General features: G+C 42.0%; 2 protein-coding genes across 12 annotated transcripts in view; one reads left to right on the top strand and one right to left on the bottom strand.

Annotated features, from left to right (window-relative positions):
* The first annotated feature begins 418 nt into the window (after positions 1 to 418).
* Positions 419 to 8,610, top strand: LOC106600795 (transmembrane protein 98). 6 transcript variants are annotated; one of them, XM_014192469.2, is made up of 8 exons: positions 419 to 547; positions 2,745 to 2,982; positions 3,300 to 3,371; positions 3,614 to 3,745; positions 3,951 to 3,984; positions 4,075 to 4,190; positions 4,288 to 4,347; positions 4,520 to 8,610. In XM_014192469.2, exons 2-8 carry the CDS (start codon positions 2,852 to 2,854, stop codon positions 4,719 to 4,721), a joined length of 747 nt encoding a protein of 248 aa, XP_014047944.1. In that variant the 5' UTR covers positions 419 to 547; positions 2,745 to 2,851; the 3' UTR covers positions 4,722 to 8,610. The 6 variants fall into 6 exon arrangements, with proteins under 6 accessions (XP_014047944.1, XP_045570964.1, XP_014047942.1 ...); XM_014192467.2 differs by having other exon boundaries at positions 429 to 597; XM_014192468.2 differs by lacking the exon at positions 419 to 547 and adding an exon at positions 1,888 to 2,039.
* Positions 8,411 to 13,081, bottom strand: part of LOC106600794 (supervillin) — a 38,087-nt gene continuing 33,416 nt past the window's right edge. For all 6 annotated transcript variants that reach the window (XM_014192462.2, XM_014192466.2, XM_014192463.2 and 3 more), the window contains 4 exons: positions 12,695 to 12,838; positions 9,891 to 10,003; positions 9,500 to 9,655; positions 8,411 to 9,085 (listed from right to left, as the gene is read on the bottom strand). In XM_014192462.2, the coding sequence (XP_014047937.2) occupies positions 8,999 to 9,085; positions 9,500 to 9,655; positions 9,891 to 10,003; positions 12,695 to 12,838 (500 nt within the window). In that variant the 3' untranslated portion in view covers positions 8,411 to 8,998. The remainder of the gene's footprint in view (positions 9,086 to 9,499; positions 9,656 to 9,890; positions 10,004 to 12,694; positions 12,839 to 13,081) is intronic.

Raw genomic sequence — 13,081 nt, forward strand, 5'->3', positions numbered from 1 at the left:
GGTCAGAGCTACGTCAATAACGTCAAAAAGGTAGGCTAACAATAAACTATAACCCTAATTATTTATCACCTCTGAAGGGCCCGTGGGTTCGATGAGAGTCTGGTTACAACGAAGTTCATTTCTATAGTTTAATCAGAATCCAAGTGAAGTTAGCCTGGCTGATGTCACATAATAACGTTTCAGATATAAACTACATATCTCTGATTATAAACTTTTTTTCTTATTACAAAACCCTGGCTACAGGAAGATTTACAGGTTAAATCTTGTGTATGTCTATAAACCCTGTATAAATAAAATAGGCCTATTTCTTAGCCGGTTACAAACAAAGTATTTCAGCAAGCAGACCATACATTCTTGTGCGCGCGTAACCGTAATCATTTGCTCATGCACGGCACTGCTAATTTGAGTTCACTCTTGCAAAATTAGGCGAACTGCCATCACTACTCACTCACCGGCTGCCTGCTCACTGCTGAGCCGTTCACGTATGGCCTGTGCGCGTTCCCGGTTTGGAGAGGTCGGTGCCATCTCCACTCGCCTCGGGGAAAAGGTGCGTTGCTTCTCAAAGCTACAATTCAAGAAAACTGACAAAATGTATAGGTAGGTCTATTATTCTCTAACACATTTATGATAGGTGTGTTTAGTTTACTTTCCGTATTCAGAATAGGATGATGCAAGTGTGAATTATATTAGGTTGGGGGGAATTAATTTAATGAATTGTACTACTCTATGAAATTTGAACTGTTCCTTGAGGAATAATAATGATTTGGGGCGTTATTTGGGGTTCACTGACCTAACAATTCTGCAAATATTGCAAATGCAGTTCTGATATGTAGGAAGTTCATAAACCACAACACAACTGGGAAACTGTAACTTTGACTAGTGAATATAAATATCTATTTATCATTATTTATGTATTCATTTCAAAGATTGGAGATGATGAGATGAGGCGCTTTTGCTTTTTTTGCGGAACATTGTTCCATGAATGATCTGTAGTTGGAAGTTCAACTCGATTCAAGTACATCTTTGTTTTTAAAGAGCTTGGTCTCACATTGCAGATATTCCTCAAATGACTGGATGCACCCTTTTCTCACTATTCCATCATCAACATTGTTGGTGTAGTGAATTTGGAGGTGTGGGAACTGCAATCTGGAACAGAATGTGGCCCTTTGTGAGGGGGCACAGAGATGTTTACATTAAGCCTACAAAATGTCTCCAGGCTCTAGTCTACTGTGTCTCACTACATAAGAATCAAAGATGGTGACCACAGAATATTCTTTGGTCAGACGGTTGAAGGATGTCTTAAATTGAAGTACTACAATGTTACGCATGACACACTATAGGCTGGTAGGGCTGGTCAGGTTAATGAATAGTGTTTGGTCCAATGGATCTGCCCAAAATGACAGAATAAAACAGTCATCTGTCTATCAACTCCTCCTTTTGCAATGGAAACGTGTGGAGAAACCAGTCAAAACTCCACCCTGAGTGAGTGCCTCTGAAGTGACCGTTGGCCTTTGAACAGAAAAGGAGTCCGAAATGCTTGATTGAAAGAGAGCGGCGAAAGAACTGTATGATACGGCCAGTGTGCTGTAAATTAACCTGCTTAAAGAATTACAACATTCCAAAGCGTAATCTCATATAATCATCTGGATCAAAATGTTGGTTGGGAATGTTGTAATTCGGTAATTCCGTTGCCCATAGTGACTGCACAAAAGCTGTGTTTCAATGGTGTCTCTCCACTGTATGAGTGCCAACTCATTACAAAGCTATTATGCTGTACCAGAAGTAATTTTGTCTTTCTGCTCATGGCCTCTTATAGTAGTAGTGAGACTCACACGCACACACACACACACACACACACACATTGGGCTCCCAGGTAGGGCAAGGCTAGGTTAATGAGTGACTATACCAGGCAGAGGACAGGTACTGTATTTTGTGTAGTCTTTGTTTGACACATCCTGTGTGAAAACTACTCACTGTGGTAAGACCATCAGAAGTACATTCCAGATTCGCACAACTAGGACCTGAGAACCCCAAAAAGGGTAAGAGGGTAGACAACGGATATTGTTTCTTTTGAAAATATATTGTTTCTTTTGAAAGGATATTGTTTCTTTTGCTGTGTGTATATTTGGATCCTGAACAGCTAGTCGTAAAGTACGTCAGATACCAAAAACACAACACTCACAGTACACCGTAAACAGCTCACATAACTCTGATTAAAAGCTTTTGAGAAACTCTGGTTTGGATCTGAAATAGGTTATAAAGCAGTCACATCATTTATCGTGGGTTTCTTGTGGGATGTGGTTGTGCCGAGAAAAAGAAAAACATGCAATAATATGTTAATATCTTCCTATAATGTATGATTATATTATTTTATGTTGAGATTCAGATGTTATGATCAACTAACTGTGTTATATTAATGGGTGTATGTACTCTGCTACAGTAAACAAAACAAACACAAAGGGCTTGTCCGCTGATAGCTTTCTATGAGTTCAGATAAAGATCTGAGTTCTGTTTTCTTTGGAGGTGTTTCATATTTAGTGACCAAGTCACAGGGCATGTTCTCTGTGGTTTGTGAACTAGGCTATATCTAACTACGTAGTTGCACATGGTCGAAATGGAAGTGGAAGTAGGTCGTTTTCAGATAGCTTCTCAGCTAAAACGTCTTTAAGATGTAACCGTACGTCTATAAATCAACTGTCTGTAACTTCTAAACTACCAACCACTAATGACCAACTCCTCCACAGATGAGCGACCAGCCATAACCACCAAGCCCAGAGAACCAGAACCCCGGTCAGAACCCCTTTCTCTCCCCCTGTTGCCGACTGCCGACGCCCTGGGACCCGTCGTCACCATGGAGACGGTGGTGATCGTGGCCATTGGGGTGCTGGCCACCATCTTCCTGGCCTCCTTCATTGCCCTGGTGGTGGTGTGTCGACACCGCTACTGCCACCCCCACCACCTGCTGCACCACTTCAACTCCAAGTCAGTGCCTAGTATACCTACTAGCTACATACAATACATCTGGGAGGGGAGGGAGGAAGGGAACAGTGGCATCTTGGGTCGTCAGGGTTAGGGCCTTACTCTTAGCCGTGCCTAGTATACCTAGCTAGCTTCATCTGGGAGGGGGAGGGAGGGTACAGTGGCATTTTGGGTGGTTATGGGTAGTGCCCTGAGTTTGTCCAGACCAGGAAAACTCTTGGCCCTAGTGATGGGATATGTGGCCTAGGCCCTACAATGCATTAGGTGGTGGTAAGGGGTCCTGGATATAGCTGATTCAACTGTATCCCACTCTTACCCAGGCCCAATGGACTGACCTGCTGGTTTGAAGCTATAAGTCTATGGATTGAACAGAGCGACTTCACAGCACTAAGGTCAAAACGATACACGCGATTAATACTAAGTCAACATACAGGGGCAAAGTTCTAGAGCCAGTAATATTTCTCTGTCTCACTCTCTCGCTCTCCCTCGCGTTCCCTCTCTTTCATACACACACACGCTTCTATTCAGAATACATTCCCTCCCTCTCACACACCTATTCAATACACATTCCCTCCCTTTCTCTCTCACACACTCTCTCTCTTCCCTTCATCAGAACTTCTCTCCTTCCCCACAGACCCAATGTTGACCTGATCGGTGCCATGGAGACCCAGAGTGAGCCGTCTGAGCTGGAGCTGGACGACGTGGTCATCACCAACCCTCACATCGAGGCCATCCTGGAGAACGAGGACTGGATCGAGGACGCCTCGTACGTCTGCCGTGTGACACTGACATGTGCCAGGAGTAGATCAGGCCAGCTGTTGTAGCTATTCGTATATATAGCCTTCCGTGGTTACAAGAGTAATAACTTTAACATGATCATAACATCATCAAGTTCAAATAAGTGATAGATCTCTGACATGATCATACAAAAATGAACCCTTATTTACAGCTTTTCTCTCTTTCTCTAACAGTGGATTGGTTTCACATTGTATCTCCATCTTAAAGGTAATGTCTATGTGCTGTACGCCCTGCATGAATACATCGTTTTCATTACGATCTAACTCAATGATATTTACACCCTCTCTCCATTGGCAGATCTGCCACACCCTGACTGAAAAGCTGGTTGCCATGACAATGGGCTCAGGCGCTAAGGTGAAAGCCCCAGCCAGCCTCAGTGACATCATCACTGTGGCTAAACGCATCAGTCCGAGGTAACTGTCAGGTTATACAGTGCTATCACGTAACCCTTAAATGATCTGACCGTGCTACGTCCTTCATGACCTCCCATCATCCCGTGTGTGTCTGTAGGGTGGATGACGTTGTGCGGTCAATGTACCCTCCACTGGACCCCATACTTCTTGATGCCAGGTACCTAATGAAGTTTGCTTTTGTTAGATGGCATCATTTATAATGGTTTGAGGGGACCAAGATAGCTGGGCAAATAGACAATATAGACCATAGCTCTGCTGATGGAACTCATATGATAAGAGGTGTCTGATGGAGAAATTCTAAATGTCCTTTGTCTATTTTGTCCCCTCAGGGCCACCGCCCTCCTCCTGTCAGTCAGTCACCTGGTGCTGGTGACACGCAACGCCTGTCACATGTCTGGCAGCATGGACTGGATCGACCAATCACTGCACGCCGCTGAGGATCACATGGTGGTGCTGCGGGAGGCGGCGCTAGCGTCTGAACCGGAACGGAGTCTACCTGGAATAGATGTGCAGAGAGAGCAGGCTATCTAGAACACAGACATGTACATACACACATGCATGCACACATTCACATAGACATTGGCAAGCAGGCACATACACTCCTTCTCTGTACATCATACAAATAGACACATTAATGCATATCTCGGACACATTCTCACGCATACACAATGCTTGATAAACACACAATAAAAAAAACTCAACACATTCCCAAAACACACATTCCCAATGCTCTTTCCCACTGTTGTTCTGTGCTGATTTACATACAGATGGGTTGCCAGATAAAAGAAAAGAGCTGGTTTTAGAAACGGATGGGTTGCCAAATCCTTGTGCTATTTTGCTCTTGATCCTTTCACTTTTACCATGTTTCTGGTTTTGTATATAGTTATGTATAACCATAATGCATGTTATGATTAGGATTTATATAGATTTTATGTTACACTCTCAGACTCTGATTGTATTGTAAGTGGAGAGCTCACTGAGACAGGCTTGTGTGTAGTTGTTGCCATGGACGACTGCCCCCTTGATCTTCATTCCTGGGTGTCTTCCATCTCCCAGCGGTGAGCTATAATCCACCCCGTTAGGAGTGCACAGTCACATGAAAGCTTAAATTTAGTCAACTAATCCATGTGGGGGAAAACCCTAGACACCCAATAGGACCAAAGGCCTGGGAAATACATGCACACCTACTCAGAGCAATACACTCTTACTTAGAGCAATACACTCTTACTCAGAGCAACACACTACTACTCAGAGCAATACACTGATACTCAGAGAAAAGCACTCTTACTTAGAGCAATACACTCTTAATTAGAGCAATACACTGCTACTCAGAGCAATACACTCTTACTCAGAGCAATACACTCTTAGAGCAATACACTCTTACTTAGAGCAAAACACTGCTACTCAGAGCAATACACTCTTACTTAGAGCAATACACTGCTACTCAGAGCAATACACTCTTACTTAGAGCAATACACTCTTACTTAGAGCAATACACTCTTACTTAGAACAATACACTCTTACTTAGAGCAATACACTCTTACTTAGAGCAATACACTCTTACTTAGAGCAATACACTCTTACTTAGAGCAATACAGTCTTACTTAGAGCAATACACTGCTACTTAGAGCAATACACTGCTGCTCAGAGCAATACACTGCTACTCAGAGCAATACACTCTTACTTACAGCAATACACTCTTACTTAGAGCAATACACTCTTACTCAGAGCAATACACTGCTACTCAGAGCAGTACACTCTTACTTAGAGAAATACACACTTACTCAGAGCAATACACTCTTACTTAGGACAATACACTGCTACTCAGAGCAATACACTCTTACTCAGAGCAATACACTCTTACTTAGAGCAATACACTCTTACTCAGAGCAATGCACTGCTACTCAGAGCAATACACTCTTACTCAAAACAATACACTGCTACTCAGAGCAATACACTCTTACTTATAGCAATACACTGCTACTCCGAGCAATACACTCTTACTTAGAGCAATACACTGCTACTCGGAGCAATACACTGCTACTCGGAGCAATACACTGCTACTCGGAGCAATACAATGCTACTCGGAGCAATACACTGCTACTCAGAGCAATACACTGCTACTCAGAGCAAAACATTCTTACTTAGAGCAATACACTGCTACTCAGAGCAATACACTCTTACTCAGAGCAATACACTCTTACTCAGAGCAATACACTCTTACTTAGAGAAATACACTCTTACTTAGAGCAATACACTGCTACTCAAAGCAATATACTCTTACTTAGAGCAATACTCTTACTTAGAGCAATACACTCTTAATTAGAGCAATACCCTGCTACTCAGAGCAATACACTCTTACTCAGAGCAATACACTCTTACTTAGAGCAAAACACTGCTACTCAGAGCAATACACTCTTACTTAGAGCAATACACTGCTACTCAGAGCAAAACACTGCTACTCAGAGCAATACACTCTTACTTAGAGCAATACACTGCTACTCAGAGCAATACACTCTTACTTAGAGCAATACACTCTTACTTAGAACAATACACTCTTACTTAGAGCAATACACTGCTACTCAGAGCAATACACTGCTACTCAGAGCAATACACTCTTACTTAGAGCAATACACTCTTACTCAGAGCAATACACTCTTACTTAGGACAATACACTGCTACTCAGAGCAATACACTCTTACTCAGAGCAATACACTCTTACTTAGAGCAATACACTCTTACTCAGAGCAATGCACTGCTACTCAGAGCAATACACTCTTACTCAGAGCAATACACTCTTACTTAGAGCAATACACTCTTACTCAAAACAATACACTGCTACTCAGAGCAATGCACTGCTACTCAGAGCAATACACTCTTACTTATAGCAATACACTGCTACTCCGAGCAATACACTCTTACTTAGAGCATTACACTGCTACTCAGAGCAATACGCTGCTACTCGGAGCAATACACTGCTACTCGGAGCAATACACTCTTACTTAGAGCATTAGACTGCTACTCAGAGCAATACACTGCTACTCAGAGCAATACACTGCTACTCGGAGCAATACACTGCTACTCGGAGCAATACAATGCTACTCAGAGCAATACACTGCTACTCAAAGCAATATACTCTTACTTAGAGCAATACTCTTACTTAGAGCAATACACTGCTACTCAGAGCAATATACGCTTACTTAGAGCAATACACTGCTACTCAGAGCAATACACTCTTACTTAGAGCAATACACTCTTACTCAGAGCAATACACTCTTACTCAGAGCAATACACTCTTACTTAGAGAAATACACGCTTACTCAGAGCAATACACTCTTACTCAGAGCAATACACTGCTACTCAGAGCAATACACTGCTACTCAGAGCAATACACTCTTACTTAGAGAAATACACGCTTACTCAGAGCAATACATTCTTACTTTGAACAATACACTGCTACTCAGAGCAATACATGCTTACTTAGAGCAATACACTGCTACTCAGAGGAATACACTCTTACTTAGAACAATACACTCTTACTCAGAACAATACACTGCTACTCAGAGCAATACACTGCTACTCAGAGAAATACACTCTTACTCAGAGCAATACACTGCTACTTAAAGCAATACACTGCTACTTAGAACCCGGAGTCAAGACAAGCCTCCCTTCCAGCTGAAGGTGTTGGGCGGCTTTATGCTGACCGGTGGTGCGATGTTATTGGAGCATGGCTAGCTGCCTCACCATGCATGCCTAATACCGTAGCTTGAACTGAAACCCAAGAGCAGTAATCACAGTATAACCCAGCTTTACACACACACTGCCCAGCCCTAACACAGCTCACAGAGCTGCGAACACTGCACCACACACTCAAGCTTACAGAGCAACTGTAACAGAGTTCACACACTGCTAACCTAAGGAGCAACTGTACAGTGATACACACACTTACGCAACAAGACAGCATGGAGAATGTAAATACACACATTAGAGTTTATAGGCAAAACTATATTGTTAAACACACGGTCAAATCAGGTGTTTTTTCACTTTTGTCTTTCTGAGAAGATATGCCTTTTGTGCCTTTTTCCTTCTTATAATTCAAGCTCTGAAATAATTCAAGCTCTGAAATTCAGCCTAAGAGAAGACTGCCAGTATAACTGCAGCCTACATCAGATAAGCAGAGCTCTGTGATGGAATGATATTGATTGAGATGAAACATGAAGAAAGTGGCCAGTCCTTTATTTTCCTGGTTTCCGTTGTTTATTACAATTGATTGCTTTTGTATGTAAGCTCTCCTGTGTTTTCTCCTCCCCACCCACCGTTCGTTAGGGATGTTTCCTTATATCCTGCCTTTTTCACCTTTCTCTTTTTTTCCTTCATTGATTTGTACAGGTAAATTAAAGTTTCATAGGAAAATGTGTAATGCTGTTTCTTCTTTTTAGTTAACATTTCTGAGGGAATCCACAGTCAGTAAGAAAACCACACACTCATGTAAACTCTAGGAATAAGAAAATGGATCCAGTTGATTGATTGGGGATAAGGATGGTTGTCCTTCTGTTTGAAGGTATAGGCAGTCTTGTCTCGCTGCAAGCGAGAGCGATTGGCTGAGAACGAATAAGGCCCTAAAGCACCATACTTAAAGAAGACACACAGATACAACTTAAATACAGCTACTCAGAAAACACTGTACACGATTGTCATCACCTGACCAGAAAATATCATTCTCTTCAAAATAGAAAATACAAAAAAAAATTATCCTCAGGATATGTTGACATAAATAAAATGGGATCTTTTTGTGTTTGTTTAAGTTTTCAATAGAGTCCTTTGCTTTTTTTCAGGCTGATTTGTTTCCAGTTTGGGAGGGAGTCATACTCATCTCTCTTCATCTTCAAAATAGTCTGAAACATATAAACAAACAGACGTTACTTCAGATACTGTAGAATACTGGAGAAAAGCAAGCATCCACTGGTCTTAGGGATGAACGTTTTGTGAAATATTGACATAGAACCTACATATGTCACAAGGTTTTATCATCTTGAGACTACCACAAGAAGATGTTTCAATTGGCCATATCATTAAGACGTTAGTGGTGCGCCCTAGTGGCTGTCAGGTGTAGCTGCACTCTGTTTAATATAACGTTATAATACTGTACGAAACATTCAGCAGACAAATTTATCCAAAGTGTGAATACATAGTCCGTGCATACACTTTCATATGAGTGCCCCAGTGGGAATCAAACCCATTATCGTGACGTTGCAAGGGTCATGCTCTACCAACTGAGCCACACAGGACTAGCGTGTTTGTGTGTCAACCTGGAAGTCGTGGTCGGAGAGGTATATCTCCAGGCGCTGGGGGTCCACTCCCTCTGGCAGAGGGGTCTGAAGCAGCTCCTCTAGGGGGTACTGGGTCTTACTGAGCTGGGCCAGGGCGTCCTGCACCAAGGTCAGCTTGACCCACCCAGCCTCCCCCTGGACAACAGCATTCACAAGTCAGCATATCTAAATCTAAAACATACCTGACTTTGAAAGACAAAGACTGTGGTGTTGCTATGACACAACAGTCTTTACCCAACCAGATAATACTGAACTGTGTTTACTGCTGTTGTGAAGTTATCACCGATGATGCTACTGATGCGTACAGATGCTATTATTGATCATGAAAATTATTATGAGGAGGAGGACAAATAGTCCCCTTTTCCTGTACCTGTGTGGTGGGTGTGGGTCTCTTCTCCCAGCGAGGGAAAACGTTGGTGAAGGTGAGGGGTTCTACTCCGTCCTGGATGAGGTAGGCCTGAAGGGGGCGCCTCGGGTTCCTCTCTAAAACACCACCAACACACCCAAAACCGTCAGAGAACCACAGAACAACTTAAACCCTAACTACAGCATATCCCCGACACACTCCAACCATCTAAACACCTCAGATTAAAATCTGGACCTCGAAGTCAGTTCCACTGCTTTTTTAACTTATTCTTCCCCTCTAATCAAGGACTGATTTGGACCTAGGACACCAGGTGGGTGCAATTACCAGCAGTACTCTGGATCTCATAGGGTACCCCTGATCTAAACAATCAAGGTTTTTTTACATGATGTATCTAGCATTGAATGGAATAGAATGGAATTAATCCCTGATGTTGAACTAGCCTTTTCTTACTTCCACAACGCATTCCAGGACGTATGCAATAGGCATGCCCCTTTAAAAAAATTCTGGATTAAGGGCAGAGAGAACCCTTGGTTTACTAAGGAACTTACAAAAATCATAAGGGAACGAAATGCTATGTGGGCTAAAGCAAGAGGGACTGGTTTGGCAGATGATTGGATGGCTTTTAAACGTCTTCGAAATATGGGTGTGGCTATGATCCGTAAATTGAAAGCAGACCACTACCTGAAATCTACTTCACATAATTTAAATTATCCATCCAAATTCTGGAAAGTAGTGAAAGGTTTGGAGTGCAAAAAAGATACACAGCTTCCCAAACAATTGTTGGTAGACACACAGATTGTAACTGAGAGAACCTCCGTTCTGAAAGCCTTGAATCAGCATATTTTGGATGCAGGCAGTTTATTGGAAAAGGTCAAAGGTATAATTGAGCCCTATGAATTTACCTGACACCCCTGTGCACTCCTTCACCAGGTTCTCCTTTTCATCCTTCTCTGTTTCAGAAGTGTGTAAAGCCCTGAAAGAAATTGATGGAAAAAATCCCCTGTCCCTGATGAACTAGACCCCCGCTTCCTGCACCTAGCTGCAGACATCATTTCTCCCCCCTTATAACATGTGTTTTTAACCTCACGCTTAATGTTAAGGAAATCCCCAAGTTATGGAAATCTGCTTTTGTACTGACTCTCCTGAAAGGTGGAGATCCTTCGCTACTTGACAACTATCGACCCATATCAAAATTGTCTGTACTGTCTGAGGTACTGGAGTCCTTAGTTAGTAGGCAGCTAAAGGCCTACTTCCAAGTAAACAACATCTTAAATGGAATGCAATCAGGTTTTAGGTCTGGCCACAGCACTGTTTCAGCAACATTGAAGGTTTTAAATGACATCCACTGTGCTCTTGATAGTAAGTTACATTGTGTGTCTGTCTTTATTGATTTGTTGAAGGCTTTTGACACCGTGGACCATGCTGTGTTAGTGCAATGTTAAAATGTTGTGGAATTACTGGTCATGTTCTAGATTGGTTTAGAAATTACCTATCAAATTGTACACAATGTGTAATGACAGATGGTTGTAAATCTGAGTCCATAGAGTTGTGCTCAGGTGTTCTGCAAGGTTCTATTTTGGGCCCACTGTTGTTCATTTTGTATATCAACAACATTGGGGATCTTATTGAAACAGCGGATGTTCATTTTTATGCAGATGATACTGTTCTTTATTCAAGTGGAAGTAGTTTCTCTTTTGCTTTTGAAAATGCCCAAAGAGCATTTAACATCATACCGGAAAAAAAAAATAATCCTTTAACCCCCCTAAAGATTTGTCCACTACAAACAGAATCTGTATGATTTAAAGCTGGTTCTAAATTCGGGTAAAACAAAATGCATGGTATTTTCAAATGCCAGGCATGTTACTAATCATGTCACTGCTACATTGGCTGGACATACTATAGAGCAAGTTAAAGTCTACAAATATTTGGGTGTGTGGGTTGATGATAAGCTGAGCTTCACTGTGCATGTAGAGAACTTGATAAGGAAGCTCAAGCTGAGAATAGGTTTTTATTACCGGCAAAAGGCTTGTTTTTCTTTTGAGGCCAGGAAGGAGCTGGTACGATGTACATTACTGGCGGTTTTACATTTTAGTGATGTTATATATATGCAGGCCTCAACCACTACCCTGAGAGCACTTGATTCAGTGTATCATGCAGCCCTCAGGTTCATTACAAATCAAAAACGTCTAACACATCATTGTGATCTCTACAGCGCTGTTGGCTGGTCGTCATTGACCTTTCGTAGGCTTAAACACTGGTATACACTGATTTATAAGGCCATACTGGGTAAAATGCCATTTTATCTCTGTTCTTTTTTAGTCAGGTCAGTAAATAAATATCAATTAGGGTCCCATTCTCATTTGCTTCTAACAGTACCAAAAATTAGAACAGGTCATGGTAGAAATAGTTTTAGTTACTCAGCTCCGTGGTCCTGGAATTCTCTCCTGAACATTTAAAAATTGGATGATCTTGTTTCGTTGGTGGAGTTTAAACACTTGATCGATGTATATATCATAGAAGAGTGTAATTGTCTTTAGGACAGCTGTTTTTAGTCAAGACTTTCGTGTTTTTTACGTAAAATGTTTTTGTTGTAATATATGTGTGTTTATAGTTTTGTTTAATGTTGTGTTAGTGTACGTAAGTTGTTTTGTCTCAAACGTTGTTTCCCCTGCTGCTATTGGACCAGGTCTCTCTTGGAAAAGAGATGTTTTCTCAATGAGAAAAACCTGTATAAATAAAGGTAAAATAAAAAATATATATAAATCAACTCTTCTATTAGCTGACTTGCTTTGTCTACATGCTCTCACCTTTGCAGTACTGGAGCACTGTCTGCATGGCACACCTCCTCTCATTAGCCCAGCGGATACAGGCTGAGCCAGCGGTCTGACTGTCCTCAGGCTCACCTGCCTGCCACAGATACAGCTCCATACAGTTATCCAGCAGGAACAGGGCTGGAGAGGGATAAGAGAGAGAGCGGGGGAAAGAGAGAGAGAGAGAGAGAGTGAGAGGGAGAGAGAGAGAGAGACAGCGAGCAAGATAGAGAGTTAGAGAGAGAGAGGGAGAGAGAGAGAGAAACAGTGAGAAAGGGAAAGAAAAGGAGGGATATTAGGTGAGTGTTTTGTACCTCAAATCCCCGTGATAACAATGGATGTTGTGTTTATGAGTGCTTGCATGCATACATGTACGTGTGTGTT

The sequence above is a fragment of the Salmo salar genome, chromosome ssa03 (genome assembly GCF_905237065.1).
Source record: "Salmo salar chromosome ssa03, Ssal_v3.1, whole genome shotgun sequence".
NCBI classification, from domain to species: domain Eukaryota; kingdom Metazoa; phylum Chordata; class Actinopteri; order Salmoniformes; family Salmonidae; genus Salmo; species Salmo salar.